Below are 18,346 nucleotides of genomic sequence, written 5' to 3'. Positions count from 1 at the left end.
AAGGTTATTATAAAGTTATTATTTAGAAGATTTGAATGCATGGGATTAACTGTCTGAGAACTGATATTAGGCAGCTAAATTACTCAATTGTATACCAATATTTTATGTTTATTTTAATTTTTTTAAAGAACGTCTAGGGCCCTGTGCCGAGGTTTTTCTTGCAGCTTCTTTTCCCCGGCTATACAGGTTGTGAGAAGCTGCAGTCGTTTTAGGCGGATGAGACGTTCGTTATGTAAAATTGACGATTCAAAGTGTAACTATGTTACCTATTGAATAAAGATATTTTTGAATTTGAATTTGAATAATTTCGATAGTATTGTAAAAAAAATCCTATCCACTCGTAGTATCGATACTATCGATTAATTATCGATACTATCGTTTTTTGGTAAACTATCGATAGTTCGATCGAAAACTATCGGTAGAGCGCTATCGAGCGGCAACACTAGTTCATTCCAGAACCATTCGTTCTTTAGGCTGCTCCGGGGCTGGGAATTGCTATAGGTCAAGGAAAATTGTAATTTTTAATACTTCACCCTTTTGCCTTAAAATATGGAAGATAACAAAGCAGGCCAGTCTAGCGCACATCAAAATGATAACGAAGAAAGAACTTCTTCAAAGAAGAAAAATAAGAATAAGAAAAAGAGAAGTGGTGCCGATGGCGACCACGGTGGTTCGGGGCCTACTGACGGTTTAGTTTCGGCACCAAATTCAGGTGATGTACAACAGAATATTTCTCTTAAAGATTTAAAAATGGCAATGGAAGTTCTTAACTTACAACAGAAACCCGCCAAAACGACGGAAGAGGCCTTACATAAATCATATCAGTTTTGGTCAACACAACCTGTGCCGAAAATGGACGAAAAAATTATTTCCAACGAACCTATTGAGCCTCCAAAAACACCTGAAGAAATAAGATCCGAGCCTTACACTTTACCTGATGGCTTTCAGTGGGATACACTGAACTTGAATGAGCCCTTAGTATTAAAAGAACTATATACGCTGTTAAACGAGAATTATGTTGAAGATGATGACTGTATGTTCCGCTTTGACTACCAAACTGATTTTCTTAAATGGGCTCTACAGCCTCCTGGATGGAAAATGGAGTGGCACTGTGGGGTGCGCGTTGTAAAGTCAGGCCGATTGGTTGGCTTTATTTCTGCTATTCCTGCTCAATTGAGAATATATGAACATGTGCAGACAGTGGTAGAAATAAACTTTTTATGTGTGCACAAAAAACTTCGGGCAAAGAGAGTTGCTCCTGTACTAATCAGAGAAATAACTCGTAGAGTTAATTTGACTGGTATTTTTCAAGGTGTATATACAGCAGGGATTGTATTGCCTAAACCAATTGCTACCTGTCGATACTGGCACAGGTCTCTAAACCCCAAGAAGCTAATTGATATAAAATTCAGTCATTTATCGAGAAACATGACAATGCAAAGAACACTTAAACTATTTAAACTCCCTGATTCACCGAAAACTCCTGGTTTTCGGAAAATGGAGCAACAAGATTGTGAGAAAGTTGTTACACTATTGAATGATTATTTAAAGAAGTTTGATTTGGCCCCTATCTTTTCAGAAGAAGATTTTAAACACTGGTTTATCCCCCAAGTAGGGATTATTGACAGCTTCGTTGTGGAAGCTACTGATGGTGCTATAACAGACTTTGTCAGTTATTATACATTGCCATCCACTGTAGTCTATCATCCAGTTCATAAGACATTGAAAGCTGCTTATTCATTTTATAATGTTTCCACTAAAACACCTTGGACAGAATTGATGCTGGATTGTTTGATTTCTGCAAAAAATGCTGGATTTGATGTCTTCAATGCACTGGACTTGATGGACAACAAAGAATTTTTGGAGCCACTTAAATTTGGTATTGGTGATGGCAATTTGCAATACTATTTGTACAACTGGAGATGTCCTAGTATGACATCTAATAAAATTGGTTTAGTTCTTCAATGATTATATTATTGTATGTTTACATGTGAATGCTAGCCATTTTTTTTTGTTTTTGTCACTTTGTGTAAAGTGTTTTTATTGATTGGAAATATATGTAGATTTAGTTCAACAGCATGTTTTTGAATAGTTTACCTTTATTTGATCACCTTTAAACCTCTTATTTACACAGCACTAATCTATGCCTCTGGTGACTGCATGAGCTTCAACTTGTGTGCAATCACTGGTGGTTTCTTTACGATATAGTATAATTATAAATTATAATGTACTTTGGTGTTCACAAAAAATAAAGTTAAAATACTGTTGAAATCTATCCACCTCAGTTATCAATTTAATGAATAATAATAATGTAGCTGGTGGATCTTGTATTTGAGATTGGGCGCCACGCGGCGCGTCGAAATGCACGGAAGGGGAAATAGGTATACGCCAAACAGCAGGTTTCGACTTTCCAGGCTATGTTCCCCAAAAAAACATAAATGGCGCAGTACAGAGTTGCCTTCATTTTTTACTTTCTAATTGCATGGATAACAGACATAATTATGCATCTTTTATCTTTGTCGACCGATGGTGGAAGACGTGTTGTGCCTGAGTGTAATAACAAGGGTCATCATTTATACCCAAAAACAGATAAAAGATGCATAGGTAGGTATGTCTGTTATATGGTTAAACGAAGGCAAATTTGTTCAGCGCCATCTATTTTTTTTTTTTGGGAACATATCTAGCCTGGAAAGCTCCTCATTCCATTTTTTGCGATAGAAAATTTCCTTAACTGGAATCATGTTCATGAGCATGAGCTGAATCATCCTCCTGAGCAGCGCAGACTGTCTCGCTCGCTTGCACTTACGCGGTAAGGCGGTAAAACTATGGAGTGCCCGCCGGGAGTTTGACATCGCGTCGTCTTATAGGTACATAATATACACGCACCTCACACCCGTAATCCCTAATGGCGAGGACAGAGCCACAACTAAGTACCTACTTAATTAGAAGAAAACTTGCAACCACTTTTGATACGAAATTCTAAGGTAGAAATAATGAATCATGTGGTGAGGGGTGATAGCTCAATAAGGTCCATCATATTTAGATAGACGAGAAATAAATTCTCAAGAACTTAGAACATTGAGTTGGAAACTGGCAGTTTCTGCTGTGCGCCACAACGTAGGTACCTAACTAGAAACCAAGAGCGCCCGTGGCTGTGGCGTTTCCTTAAAACCACATTTACTTGAACGTCGATATGGAGCATAAAATATGAAGATGTCGAGGCAGCACGACTGTAGATGTAAACCAACCAATTTAAAACGTTTTAAACAAAATGATGCCGTTTTAAACCCCAAACAAATCGCCTTAACTGTTGAAAACTCGCTTACGACAATAAAATAACTGTGTTTAAACTTCATTATGGTAAATTTTGGTCACCTGACGTCATGTTTCGTTTTAATTATAGAATATCAATAGAAGTACCTGGCTAGTTACATTACGCCCCTAATAAGTACACGAAAATTTAATAAGTACCTATAGGTATAAGTAGTTATGCATATAGTATTAAGTCTGCTCATCATCATCATAAACAGTCTATATAAGTCCCACTGCTGGGGACTGCGGGTTGGTGGAGGTGTTTTTACGGCTAATAGCCCGCACCAACAGCTTAACGTGCCCTCCGAAGCACGGAATCATCTTACTTTTTCGGACAATCCGATGATTCCAGCCTGAAAATCCTTACCAAACAAAGTACAGGTCTCACAAAGTGATTTCGACAATGTCCCCACCGGAAATCGAACCCAGACTTCTAGATCGTGAACCTAACGCTCTAACCACTACCCCACGGAGGCTCTTGTTGGAGGCTGCTCATATAGGCACTTATCCCAAATTCCCAACCAAGTTCTAGTGTAAGTAATAAAATAACTGTTGGCGAATCAATAAATAAACACAAAATATCTACCTATACATATGTGTTATATTATTTATATTGAATTTAGTTGTGTTTGATTTGCCTTGATCAGCATTCGGGCCCTAGGTGGTTGATGTCCAAGGTCTGATAATGAGCAGGTGATCATAGGAATTCGACATTAAAAAAGTAGGTACCTACCTGTAATATAAATTTAAAAACTAAAACCCGAGTACAGTAAACGATATACGTTTACTGTACTTGAAGTAATATATTTTAGGAGAGTAATGCAATGTAATGAAGAAAAAACAGGAATTAACTTCGTAGGAGTGGGAAACCACTCTTGTTAAGGAGGACCTTGTTAACAACGGTTTTCCGGTGCTTGAGGTGCACCGTATGCATCGCGATCGTGGCCAGGTCCCGTATGACATGGTCACAGTCATATTAGAAAGGACGGATGAGGGCAAGAAGATCTTCAACCTGAAGACTTGTTGCGGTCTATCTGGCCTTAAAGTGGAAACTCCCCATAAGGGAGGCCCCCCAACGCAGTGTCATAGATGCCAACTTTACGGGCATTCTAGTAGGCATTGCCATGCCAAGCCTAGGTGCGTAAAGTGCCTAGGGGATCACGCTACCTCGGATTGCCTTAGAGGCAAAAACGAGGTAGAACCCCCTAGCTGTGTGCTGTGTGGTCAGCAAGGTCATCCTGCGAACTATCGCGGATGCACCAAGGCTCCACGCACCCACCACAAGGTAGCCCAACGAAGGGCAGCCCGCGCTGCAGCTTCCCAACCCGGTCCCACTAAAGCCCATATGGCCTCTTCCTCGCACTCTACTCGCGATTTCCCGGCTCTGCCACTCACGCAGACCAAACTCGATCCGCAGCGTCCATGCGCATGGACTCGTCCCCCGGCAATCGTCCGACCCACAAATCCGCCCCGCGCCCAATCTAGTAGCAATTTAGGTATTCCTGCAGCCCCTCTCGCGCCTCGTCCGGTTCCTGCGATGGCCCCTCAGGCCTCTGCATTTCCTGTCAACCAGTTTAGGGAATTTAGTATTCTCTTTAAGTCGGCCCTTAGTCAACTTGACAGTTTATTAGACTCCCCGTCCCAATTTAAACCTAATAATGGATTGTACGAATAAAAGTAGAGTCAAACCGCGTTCCCTTACAATAGGTTTTTTCAATGCTGATGGCATCTTAGGTCAACGTGCAGAGATTCACGAGTTTGTAAAACATCATCAGGTAGATATTTTATTAGTGCAGGAATCTTTCCTCAAACCCTCTAACCGCGACCCCAAGATGGCAAATTATAATCTAGTGCGAAACGACAGGATCTGTGCGCCCAAAGGGGGCACTCTCATTTATTATAGAAAGGCACTTCACTGTATCCCCATAGACCCACCTGACCTCACTGACATTGAGGCTTCGATCTGTCGAGTAGGCATGACAGGACATCATCCGATCACATTAGTGTCGGCTTATCTATCTCCTAATAACTCTAAGAGGTTACTTAGAAGTGACCTCGAAGCCCTCTTTAAGCTCAGTAATTCAGTCATAATTGTGATTGTGAATATAAACTTACGTTTATGTTCTATAGAAGTACTACACGAGTTACAATCCGACCACCGACCTGTTATATTAAAACTAGGCTCCCGTTTAGACGCCCCTGATAATCCAGCACCCCCTAAGACAGTGCTGGACTGGGAGAAGGTGGCCGAAGGCCTCCAGCCTTCCAGTTCAGTGTACTTAGATAGTATCCCAGTAGAAATAACCTCCTTAGAGGAGGCCTCGACAGCTATTAACTCCCTCACGGATCACGTGAGGTCGGTTTTGAACGAAAGTTCAAAACAGGTTCCGGAGATGGAAGACCATCGCTGGAAACTGCCTACCGACATCCGTGATCTGCTAACGGAGAAAAACGCAGCCACCCGCGCATATGATTCCAATCGCACCGAGGAATGTCGCCGTCATTTGCGTCTCTTGCAGCATACTGTAAGAAAACGTATTAATGACATGCGACAGAATCGGTGGGATAGGGTAAGGTTGCTTAAGTCGTACCCCCTAAGGAAGTAATGCTGTAAAATTCAGTGCAATAGAAATAATACAAAAACATCTGCATCTAAAGAATCTTTATTTATTTGCTTTTTAATTAATAATCACAGAAACTTAAAATCTTTTATCAAAACAGGTATTATAACGTTTTTTCCAAAATATAGCTTCGGTACGATTAAGGCGCCTGGTTGCCTAATTCGTACTACTTATAGCCTAAGTCGTACTTAGACAATAAATTTGAGAAATCATATTATAAACTATATAGAAAAACACTTACTTATCAGAGATCAAAATATGAATACCTAAAAAATCAGTCTGAGATCAATTTCTCTTTGGTTATTAGGAACATAGTCGCACTTAATTAGTAAAACAACTGTAAAAATTATAAACTTTTAAAAACAAAGTACTAGTTATTGCGTAGAAAATTATAAGTCGTACCGGTACGAGTAAGGAATTTTGCAAAGGTACGACTTAAGCAGCGGGGTTTCTAAGTTTAAAATTAAAATCACTGGCATAACCTAAAAAAGTTCGAACGTTTGAGTATGTCTAAACGATTGCCAATTAAGTATTACAAATAAGCGTAAACAAAGAAATAATGTAAGGATCATATTCTTGGCATAAAAAGCTTACGAATGAGATAAAAATTTTAATGAAAATTGCGAAAAAAGTTACTTCTTTGAATTATTTCTGCTGCACGAAGCCGGCCAGCGGACCATTTGTTTACGTTTGCTCGGGCGACTAAATAGTTCAGGCGGGCAACATTAGATGGCGCAATTTATAAGTATCAGACAAGATATAGCCGTGGTACGACTTAGGCCGTGGTACGACTTAAGCAACCTTACCCTAATCTTTTTAGCGGCATTGAGCCCCACCACCAGGCCATCTGGCAGCTGTCTAGGTCTCTTCAAAAGGATACGGTTGTTCCTACTCCCCCTCTCAATAGGCCTAACCAACCCCCCGCTTTCGACGATGACGAAAAAGCCGAATGCCTTGCCGACAGTCTCGAAGCCCAATGCTCGCCCAGCACTCTCCCTATCGATCGTAGGCACCTCTCGACGGTGAACTCTGAAGTTCAGCGTAGGGCTTCTGTACCTCCCACCGATCCTCCTCTTCCACAGGTAACTGAGGAAGAGGTACTAGGTATTATCAAAAGATTTCAAAAGATTTGAAAAATGTTCCTTATATTCACTTAGCTTAAAAAGCATGAAATATTGCCGAATATTCGATTAATTACCCCTAAATAATCTAAATATCGATATTTAGATTTCAACCTAGTTCCGTATTATCCGTCTCGACATTATAATTAGTAACTTTTTTTAATATTATGAAAAATCATTTATTAAATTTTTTTTCACCCGTTATTTGTACCAACCTTGTTTCCAAGATTCACAAGTGACGCTGGAGAAAAGGGTGGGAAACGTCGCACTTGGCGGTCACGGCTTTTTTATTTCTCTATTTTTTATTAATTTTATAACTTATTTTGGATATAATCTGACGAATAATAATACGTTAAATTGTAAGCAGTATATTACGTTTCACAATTTTCGACAGTTCACAATCTCGCGAGATAGATTATAATCTAACGTTATTTACAATTTTACGGTGACATACAGGGTGTTAGTGACATCGTAACGAAAATTTTGAGGGGTAATTGAGGCCATGATTCTGTGTTGATGTCAAGTGGAATTTTCCGTCGCAAAAGTCCATCTGGCGCAAGCGAGTCAGTTCCCTAATAACGAGAGTACGTGGCAGCGCCAACAGTCTTCTAAGAATCGTAGCAGAGAGGATGGATGGCCCATTCTGGAAACACTGGGTTATGACTCACGTGTTACCTATACGCCGTGTGGCCAAGTAATGTCATTTAATTTAATATACTAACATAGTTCGTAAGTCTCTATTGTTTAACTAACATTATATGGATGCAGAATCTGAAATAAATATTTTATTATATATTATTATTAAAAGTATGGAACTGAAAATAATTTAAAAAAACACAAAAAAAATATGAATATTCAGACTGAAAATTCCACTTGATATCAACTCAGAATCATGGTCTGAACCATCCCCCTCAGTATTCGTTACGGTGTCATTAACACCCATACCTACTTGTATTGCTACTGTATGAAGTTGTACGGGGTGTAAGTGACATCGTAACGAATACTGAGAGGGATGATTCAGCTGATTATTCTGAGTTAATATCAAGTGGAATTTTCCATCGCAAAAGTATAGGATTGAAAATAATTCAAAAAAACTAAAAAAATATCATGAATTTTGCGACGAAAAATTCCACTTGATATTAATTCAGAATCATGGTCTGAACCATCCCCCTGAGTATTCGTTACGATGTCACTAACACCCTGTATACATACCGTGTCCACTATGCCGCCCACACAGTAGTGGCATTCGGCGTTTGGCTCCCTACTGACCACCCCAAACAGATACTCACCAAAGCACCCACGCCCGGTGAGGATCTGTGTGAGGTGGTAGGCGCCGGGGCACTCGATCTAGTCCCGAAGGACTGGCCGGGTCGCCCCCACCAACTCCCGACTGGCACTCGGGGTCCCCAGTGCCTCCTCCAAGGCGCGAAAGGAGAGGACATCACGGGAAACCGTAATATCCTGACAGATAGTTGTCGTTGTTGTAGTTGTCGTACTAATTATTTATGATTTTTGGCTTTTTTTGATTAGAAACGGTTTTTTCAAGTACCTAACACATAATGGCATCACGCCTGTATTCCTGATGGACTAGGCAGAGGTTTAAGTATACCCAATCTTCGACATCTATGTTTGAGGTAGATATTAGTAGATATATAGTCATTTGACGGTCACGCAACCAAACTTTGAATATGGTTAAAATATTATTATGATTATTTTGTATCTTCCCTTTATTTAAAATTACCAATAAATAAAATAAACCTCTACCAATGTTTTTTATTGTTTTGTATATTATAAATAAAAAAATATTTAAAAATATAAAAACATTCTTTGGGTACTACTATGCTCTAACAACCTAACCTTCACCTTTACTTAAATCTCTGCTTACTCCATCAGGAATACAGGCGTGATGCCATTATGTCTTATAATGTTGTTAAATACCTGTTACTTGATAGAAACCGTTTCTAATAAAAAAATACATATTTTTTATTTTTCCGATTTAAAAAAGAAAAACTGCATCTCAAACCGTTAAATATATGAGTTATGTATGCCAAAAAAACATACAAATTTTTCGTAAAAAAAATATAATTCATCCGCTTTTGCATAGAATCAAATCGGGTATCATTTCCCTATATAGTAATATGTAATAGAAGCTATATACAGCAAAAAAACCGCCACTTATCTCTATGGCTATGAAAGCCATTTTTCGATCCATAGTGCGGCAGACCGACAAATTCTGATATTTGGCGACAAATTTCGTAAATTTTTCTGTGTAGTCAGAGTCCTGATCCGATATGGTGGCAGTGCCAGGATAAGGGACACCAAGAGATGTCTAACAACTTCGACGATACCCGCGGTTCCCCGTTTTGTTTAGGATACAAAAATAAAACACATTAATTATTGTGAATAGTTCACAGAATATATGTAATGTAACAAATACAAATATTCAAAACCAGTTACATCGGCGACCAAGTTTACAATCCAAGGTAGACAAATATCCAATGTAAGACTGATCAAGGAAAAGAAAAGTAAAAGTATTGCAAGAACAAAAAGCCAACTCCATTTTCTGAGAAATAAGACAATATTTTAAATGACGAAAACTTAAACCAAACTTCTAGTCAATGTAAAAAGTCAAAAGAGCCTTGTGTTAAGACTCTATAGAAATGTTGACAGTTGCATTATTTTTGTTTGCGGAAATGCACTCTCAATAACCACAATAAAAGTTGCACAAGTTTGAAAGGTGCAATCCAGCTTTTTATTTTTTTTCAATTTTTATTTTTTTTTATGCGGGACCATTAATATAGTAAAAGATGTTCAAAGTACATGATAGATACAAGAACATTAATAGTATATTTGCTCTTGTAAAATTTAAGCTGCACAAGATGTTAAATTAGCCCGCTAAGTTACAAAATTTACTCTTTCTTTGTAGCTTGCTGTTTAGCCTGGTGAGCTTGCAAAACAGCAACAGCTTCATCCACTTTAGCCTTAAGAGACTCTCCATGCTCTAACATGTGAAGTAGCTCCGAATTGTCAATTTCGAGAAGCATACCAGTTATTTTGCCTGCCAAATCTGGGTGCATTCTCTGAATCAAGGGGAACAGACGTTCTCCAAGCATTTGTTTCTGTTCTTGAAGAGGTGCTGCAGCCAACATAGTGGCTGTCAAAGGCTCCTGCCCTTGTATATGAACAGCTGGCTGTGGAGCAGGTGGATTACGCATGTTAGAAGTATACTTGTATCCTGCTGGGCGCCCGCTCTGGGTGACGAGAGGTGCACGAATAGAGGCTGCAGTTGCTACTCCTTGTTGTCCTGTGATAGGTCTAGCCCCAAGTGACGTGCGCAGCGCGGCCTGGGCGGGACCCCTTGGAGCAGGGCGGAAAGGTGCCTGCATATTTGGGTAGCCTGAAGCTGCAGTCTGGGTGCTGGGCCTGACTGGTGGCTGTGCAGTCCAACGTGGAGACGGTCTTATTTGAGTCATCTGTGCTGGCCCATAGAAACGTTGTGCTGGAGGAATGGTTGGCACAAAGTACCCACCTGCACCTCCTGGTTGGAATATTTGACCCATTTGTTGCATACGCATGCTAGCCATGCGTTGCATGTATTGCGATGTCAAATGAGCTTTACGGTCTTCTTTACGTTGAGCCAAGGCTACATATAATGGTTTAGTTCCAACAATACGGCCATTCATTTCAGTAACTGCCTTGGTGGCTTCTTCTGGAGATGAAAAACAGACAAACCCGAAACCCTTGCTGCGACCATCCTCTAACATTACCTAAAACAAAAATCAACTTTAGTTATTTGTTACTAATACAGAAGAATTTACATTCAGTATTTGAAACTTAAGAATCAAGAGTTATTTTTAATAAATGTAATATAATGTAATCAGAAGAATCAAGTTGGATAATAACCAATTGTTTCATTAATAAATTACAAGTAATGGTACCTTTGCAGAAGTAATAGTTCCAAATGGAGCGAACTCTTTACGAAGCCTCTCATCATCAATAGTATCATCTAAATTCTTCACATACAGATTTACTCCTTGGTAACGAGTTAAACGTTCAGATTTCAGTTGTTCAAATTTGCGTTTTAATTCCTTTTGACGTTCAGCTTTTTTCTGAGCACGTCCCACATAAAGTGGTTTACCTTCCACAAGCTCTTTCCCATTAAGCTCCATGCAAGCTCTTTCAGCTGCATCAGGATCTTCAAATGCCACAAATCCAAAACCTCTAGAGGCTCCATCCTCCTTGTACATAACTTTATGGCTGGTGATTCTGCCATATTTTTCAAACATCTCCCTCAAATTTTCATCAGAGAAATCTTCACCAAAGTTCTTCACATACACATTGGTGAACAGCTTAGCCCTCTCTCCGAGCTCCTTTTCACGTTCCTTACGAGGAATGAATCTGCCCACATAGACTTTTTTACCATTCAGCAACATTCCATTCACCTTTTCAATGGACTTATTGGCAGCTTCTTCAGTTTCAAAGTGGACAAATCCATAACCCTTGGATGCTCCAGTTTCATCTTGAGCCACTTTACAGCTAAGAATGTTGCCAAAAGCAGAGAATGTGTCATACATAGCCTTGTTGTCAATGGTTTTGTCAAGGTTTTTAATGAAAACGTTTCCCACGCCAGACTTGCGCAGGGAAGGATCACGTTGGGACCACATGATTCTAATAGGTCTTCCTTTGATCATGTCAAAATTCATAGTGTCCAAAGCCCTTTCAGCTAAAACAAAAGGATACAATTTTGTAATTTTAAGCAAACATGGTCAGTTCACATGTATAATGCAAACATTACAAAACATAGTGGAAGAGAAATAAATCAGTAAGTAAATCTCATGACTATTGAAATCCACTATTGTAGGTTTACCTACACATAACAATAATTAGTGATTATTGTTACATGTAGGTAAACCTAATAGCTTCACCATTACAACAAGGAAGTAACAAGTTTTTTTTAATGTTACAATTAATAATTTAGAAAGTAACGTAACTAAGACCTTGAACATTAACATTCCAAGTGAAATAAGTGTTGCAACATACTGCAAGTTGCAACAATAATGAGGTAGGTACAATCAGTTACACATAATAGCATTTTATGCTTGTATGGTATTTTAGTCCTTATTGTCATAGAAATAACATATGTATTTGACTGCGATTGTGATAGATGATACAGTTGTGTGCAACATCACTATCTCGTTCATATTGCTACAAATGGAGACCAGCAAGCTAGCGAATATGACCTTGAAATAAATACCATTTAAATAGTAAAAAAAATTGAGGTTACTTACCATCCGCAGGCTGCTGAAAATTCACATAAGCGTAGCCAAGAGATCTGCGTGTGATCATGTCGCGACAAACGCGAATAGATAGAACCGGGCCAGCGGTTGAAAATTTTTCAAACAACATGGCTTCAGTAATATCGGAGTGCAAGTCTCCGACATACAGCGAAGCCATGGGGTAATTTGGTGGACCAGGATTCATTTTAAAACTTTCACTGTGATAGCTTTATGTAAAACATTAACTTTACTTATTCTTTAGCAAAGAGTAACTTCACTTTCTCTTTACAATGACTATCGCATTCCTTAGACCACGTTGCACGCTTACGTACACTAACTTAAAATCGAGTGATTCCCGTTTAATTTTATTATTTTGCTATTTTTTTGGATTTTTGTGTATTTTATGATTTTTTTTTATATTTTAACAAGAATATTTCACGAAATTCTGAGGATTGTGTGACCTATATCCGAGGGAACACACAACCTCACGTGAACACACCTTGCTCACCAAAGGGAAAGGTGACGTTTGAGGAAGACAAAAAAGCAAAATGGCGATTGTCATAGACTAGAATGCACGCGTTTGCAAACCAGAGACTATTGATCAGTTCGAAATCCAAATGTCTAAAATATATAAAGAGTCCTATTCAGAATCCGTTTTGTTGGATATCATGCCACAGCTGACCCATCATCCGTTTCTATAGCTATTTAGAATATAGAGTAGAATAACTGTTATCTCGGTATTTTCAGAAAACCTTTCTCATTTCATGGATAACAGACAAATACGTTTTTTATCTTTGTCCTTGATTATAAATCATCTTCCACCCATTATTATTATAATCAAAATAAAGAGAAGCAATGTAATAGTTGGCGATATAATTCTATACATATCTGATCCAAATATCTAGCAACTATATTTTTTTTATATAATATGCCTCTGCCATTACATTATGTTTAGAATTATTATGCACTCGAGTAAGGAAAAAATAGGTAATTATCAAGTTAAATCTGTACAGCGCCATATATATTATTTTAGGGAATGTAGCCTAAGAAGTCCCGTTATTAAAAAACATCGGTAGGGACTAGGTTAGGTATTGAGGGCAGGGGATAAATAAATGGGTATCAATGGGAATTTAATTTATTCATTGTATTCAAAAGACAGGGTAGATTGCGTCGGTTGTAGATGTAATGTAAACCGTATGGTGAAATCGTGGGCTCACCTACCAGATATTTTAATACGCTGCTATTGCTGCTAGCTAAATCTCGCTCGACGCATCGGGTTCATAGAGGAAGTCCGGTTGCTCTATGTCATGCTACGAATAAATAAATTATTTGTTATAATAAAATAATATTATTTATAATATTATTTAAAATAATGTCATGTAGAGATCATGTATGCTGTTTTCATTGTGCGAGCTCCAGTTTCCAGTTAGTTATTAGTTCATTTCTTCCATACACCATGGTATCCAGCCAAAATTCGCCATTTCTTTTATGGCAACATTCATGTTTTTGAACTTTTTGACATCTTCATTCATAAACGTCATTCTTTTTGTCTTGCTTGTTGTAGCCACCGGTTAGTTTTTCAGAAAATCCTTATTTTACAGCGATATCCTTAGATATTTTCTGTGAAAATTTTATTTATCAGAATGTGCTGTCATTGACCTAGGTGTTCATTAATATATTTTTGTGTTATAGGTGAAGTTGTGGTTATACAAACATGGGTAAGGGTAATAATATGATACCCAATGGCCATTTCCATAAGGATTGGCAAAGATTTGTGAAGACATGGTTTAATCAACCTGCTAGAAGACACCGCAGAAAGCAGAACAGAATCAAGAAAGCTAAGGCTATAGCACCACGACCAGCCGCTGGACCCCTGCGCCCGGTTGTTCGTTGCCCCACTATCCGCTATCACACTAAGGTTCGCGCTGGTCGTGGTTTCACTCTGCGAGAGATAAGGGTAAATTTAATAATATATTATAAAATAATTCTGGTTTTGTGACTGTGGAAACAAGTATTGTTTGCAAACAAGTTATTTTATATCAAATGTATTGAGTGACAAAGTATGCTTGTTCTTCTAGGCAGCTGGTCTTAACCCTGCATTTGCTAGAACGGTTGGTATTGCTGTGGACCCTCGCCGCCGCAACAAGTCTGTCGAATCCCTGCAGACCAATGTTCAGAGACTGAAGGAGTATCGTGCCAGACTCATTCTCTTCCCCAAGGGCAAGAAGGTAAATTTTATCATGTCATAAAACTAGAATACCAGGCAGTCTGCCTATGTGCTATTAATAGGGGCATTATCACGTAAATAATTAAAGGCTAGATAGTTACCTGTAGAGTTATACTTTGTATTAAAATTTAAAAGAAATTATTATTTAAAATAAGGGATATTTATATTGTCAATCTACTGTGAATTAAAAAGTCACCAGTTCTACTTAATGTATTTGAATTGCAGTTTGGACTTCAGCTACCATGTGCAGGTTTTTTGACTCTGTCATCATCATCAATTTAAGAGCCACGCTCTTGTCGGTGTAGCATTTTCCATTCCAGTCTATCAAAGGCCAATTCCTTGACTTCCCTATAAGACACGACGTTAACCTTTTCTTTAATCTGTTCCACGTAAGCTCTTCTTGGTCTTCCCCTTCCTCTCTTTCCTTCTAGCTTTCCTTCTATGATGTTTTTAATGAATTCGTCGTGTCTTATTAGGTGTCCAATCATCTTGCCTCTTCTGTCCTCAATAATTCTCAGTATTTGTCTCTTTTCCCTTACTCTTACTAGCACTTCCTCATTTGTAACCCTTTCTGTCCAAATTATTCTTTCCATCCTCCTCCAACACCACATTTCAAAGGCCTCGAGTCTCTCTCTGTCCTTCTGTGTCAGTGTCCAAGTTTCACATCCATAGAGGGCTATACTCCATACGAAGGTTTTGACACATCTTTTTCTGATAAATTTGGCAATCCTAGCCTTGAATATGCACCCTTTGTTATGGAAAGCTTGTTTTGCCATTGCTATTCTGGTTTTAACGTCTAAAGTACATCTTGAGTCATTCGTTATTATGCTGCCTAGATACTCTGTCATACAAATAGAAAAAATATTCTCACTAGATCATCAATCAAAATAATGAGTCAAACTAGTGAGAACAGACATATTAAAGTTATCACAAATACTAATTAAAAAAATATAAAAGAATTATATTTTTGTTTTGGTTAGTTACTTGCTACTATTACTGATAAAGACAACTGTCATATAAAAACAAACTACTCCCCTAGTTTCAGACTTCTAGTTTAAGCTGTGTTTGACAAGTTGTTCAAGGAGGTATAAGTTATTATTCTGTTTGATTTTAGGTCCTGAAGGGTGAAGCCAATGAGGAAGAACGCAAATTGGCCACACAGCTCCGTGGTCCACTCATGCCTGTCCAGCAGCCAGCACCCAAATCCATTGCCCGTGCTATCACTGATGAAGAGAAAGACTTCAAGGCTTATCAATACCTCCGAGGAGTAAGTATACAATCATAATCAAACAAATCTTACCAATTTATGCTGATTCTGGCAGGCTTAGCATAATTTTAGTTGGTCAGTAAAACTTGTACTTCTTTGGTGAATTGGAGCATATCTTAACTACATGCACTAAAAACCAACATTGGGATTGTGACTATGCCCTATATTTATATTAGGGAATATGTTCATGTGTGTAAAATTCACACTAACCCATTGCTTAAACCTGCTACCCCAAGTCTTACAATCAGCACAAATGAATTAAATGAGTTACTGAATTATTAGGGGTTAAGTAAAAGTCACCAGTGAAGTGAAATTGCTCATTTTTGGCTTTACTTAATTAATTACAGTACAGAGGAAGGGCCCAGCAGTGGGATCAGATTAGATAATTAGTGTCTTTAATTTGTAATTATTTGAGACATGGTAGCCTAGTTGGTAGAGTGCTTGCCTCTCACTTTGAGGTTACAGGTTCAAATCCAGCACACATCTAAACCAATGATTGTCGAATTTGTTTTCGAATTCATGTTTGGAACATAAATTATTATCACATGCTCAGCGGTGAAGGAAAACATCGTGAGAAAACCCATATTCCCGAGAAATGCTTTTGTGGAGGTATGTGATCAAACCTGTATTGGGCTGGGTTTCCCTTCACGGATTGGAAGGTCAGACAGGCAGGCAGTCTGTAAAAACCGGATAATAAACAGCCTATATGTGCCCCACTGCTGAGCACATGTTGCATATTGTCACTATATAAAAATATTATTTTCAGGCTCGTTCCATTGCTAAGCTTGTTGGCATCCGAGCAAAGAGATTGAAAGATGCTGCTGAAAACCCAGATGATGTCACTAAGGCACCCACAGCAGTGAAGGAGCCTAAGGCTAAGAAGTGAATTGAAATTAATATTTACAAATAGATCAGCTCTTTTATTTAATCACACCTCAGATACGCCATATAAAAACCCTCTCGGCGTTGGGGTCCTAATTCCGAATTGGCCAAATTATATATTTGTCCAATTCTTTATTATACCCAATCTGTGTAGTCCTAGTTATAGATTTTACATATTCCGAATATTCCGAATTCTCTATTTTATCAATTATGAATTATACAAGTTCTTATTTTTCCGAAAAGTACAGTTAGAATAAATAATAATTACGACAGTAAACACAACAAAACATTTTTCTTTATTTTTAACTTAACAATATGCGCAACGGAAAGAATGCGTAAAATAAAATATAATCAATCACTTAAACCAGCATAACTTTTTTAAGCATTGTCCAGGTGTTATTTTTCCCTTTAACAAGTCTTCAATATATTTTTTCTACTCCTCTACTTTAATCTGGCATTTAAATAACCAAAAAGTCTAATATAAGTACATACATAATTAAACTCTTTGAAAAAGTGTACGCTCTATGGCCTATAAAAGCATTGTTTACAAAGTGTAACTGTACTATAATGTCGCCAAAAAAGCATTGTTGTTGTTTTTTTTTTTTTGACCTGGAAACTGGCACCTTTACTTTGTTTGGTGCCATAGATATACTATAAAAAAAAAGTATACATTTGCCGCCATTTTCCCGCGCGTTGGAAAATAAATTGGAAAATTTTTGTGTTTCGTTTAAAATTACGTCGTCGTAGAAAAAGTATTGTATGCAACGTTGTATAACTAGGTCAAAAAATGCTCGTGGCGTCTCTTATTGCGATGTTCGCCAAGGCTCACATCGCAACTCACGCCACTCGCATTTTTTGACCCTTCTTATACAACTGTTGCATAAAATACTATTTCAATTTTCGAATCTTTTATTATATATTTCGATCGTCTGTTTTTTTCAATTACATAAACTTGTCCCTTCTTCACTTTCTTTGCAAAAAAATCTGCTTCCTTTTTTAGAAAATGAATATATTCGAAAAGATTGCTCTTTCCTATCTTTTTGTTTAAACGAAAGTGCCAGCCCTCGAGAGCGTTGGTTGTTCTGTGGCGCTCATTTGTACAACACCACATGTTCATGCAGACTTTAGACATCCAATTTTTATTGAAATACTCTATAAACTTTTCTGTTGGAGTGTCATCGGATGCTTTGTTTAAAATACATAACCATCCTTCGGGTATGTATTCGGCTGGCATCAAGGCTAAGTTAGAAGTCAGTCTAACGATCTTTCTGTGTTGTTTATCTATCAGCATGTTACATTTTTCTGCATTTCTCCAAATCGCTTTGGAGAAATGATAAAAACATCCCTTTACACGTACACCCGGAAAAACTTTTTTAACGGCATTAATTATTGCCGTTTCCCAGTCACTTTTAAAATGAGATATTGAGACATTAAAATTTTCTTTCAGAATGCGAAATACTTCTTCATAGGTACACTCTTTTTTGTTCGGCAATAAGCAAAAAAATATTGGTATGATAGATGTCAGCTCCCGAGAACTTCCGGTATCAATGTGAACTGTAAATAATTGTTCAAAAGGCGCAGGCACACTCTTAAAGGTTCCATCCGCTAAAAATAAATTTGCCTTTTTTAATAATTTTAGA

At 38.0% G+C, this 18,346-nt stretch overlaps 2 protein-coding genes across 2 annotated transcripts; one reads left to right on the top strand and one right to left on the bottom strand.

The window, feature by feature from the left end:
* Nucleotides 1-9,448: 9,448 nt before the first annotated feature.
* Nucleotides 9,449-12,863, bottom strand: LOC126377731 (polyadenylate-binding protein 1). The gene is made up of 3 exons (XM_050025538.1): nucleotides 12,343-12,863; nucleotides 10,993-11,777; nucleotides 9,449-10,821 (listed from the first exon to the last, which is right to left on the bottom strand). Exons 1-3 carry the CDS (start codon nucleotides 12,533-12,535, stop codon nucleotides 9,964-9,966), a joined length of 1,836 nt encoding a protein of 611 aa, XP_049881495.1. The 5' UTR covers nucleotides 12,536-12,863; the 3' UTR covers nucleotides 9,449-9,963.
* Nucleotides 12,864-13,797: 934 nt separating this feature from the next.
* On the top strand, nucleotides 13,798-16,735 carry LOC126377859 (60S ribosomal protein L13). The gene is made up of 5 exons (XM_050025863.1): nucleotides 13,798-13,900; nucleotides 14,023-14,287; nucleotides 14,409-14,558; nucleotides 15,672-15,824; nucleotides 16,591-16,735. The coding sequence occupies exons 2-5, from the start codon at nucleotides 14,045-14,047 to the stop codon at nucleotides 16,708-16,710; spliced, it is 666 nt and encodes a 221-aa protein (XP_049881820.1). The 5' UTR covers nucleotides 13,798-13,900; nucleotides 14,023-14,044; the 3' UTR covers nucleotides 16,711-16,735.
* Nucleotides 16,736-18,346: the final 1,611 nt, after the last annotated feature.

Source organism: Pectinophora gossypiella, chromosome 2 (assembly GCF_024362695.1).
Source record: "Pectinophora gossypiella chromosome 2, ilPecGoss1.1, whole genome shotgun sequence".
Taxonomy (NCBI): Eukaryota; Metazoa; Arthropoda; class Insecta; order Lepidoptera; family Gelechiidae; genus Pectinophora; species Pectinophora gossypiella.
Note: the sequence above shows the minus strand (reverse complement) of the source record. Positions and strands in the feature narration are given on the sequence as shown.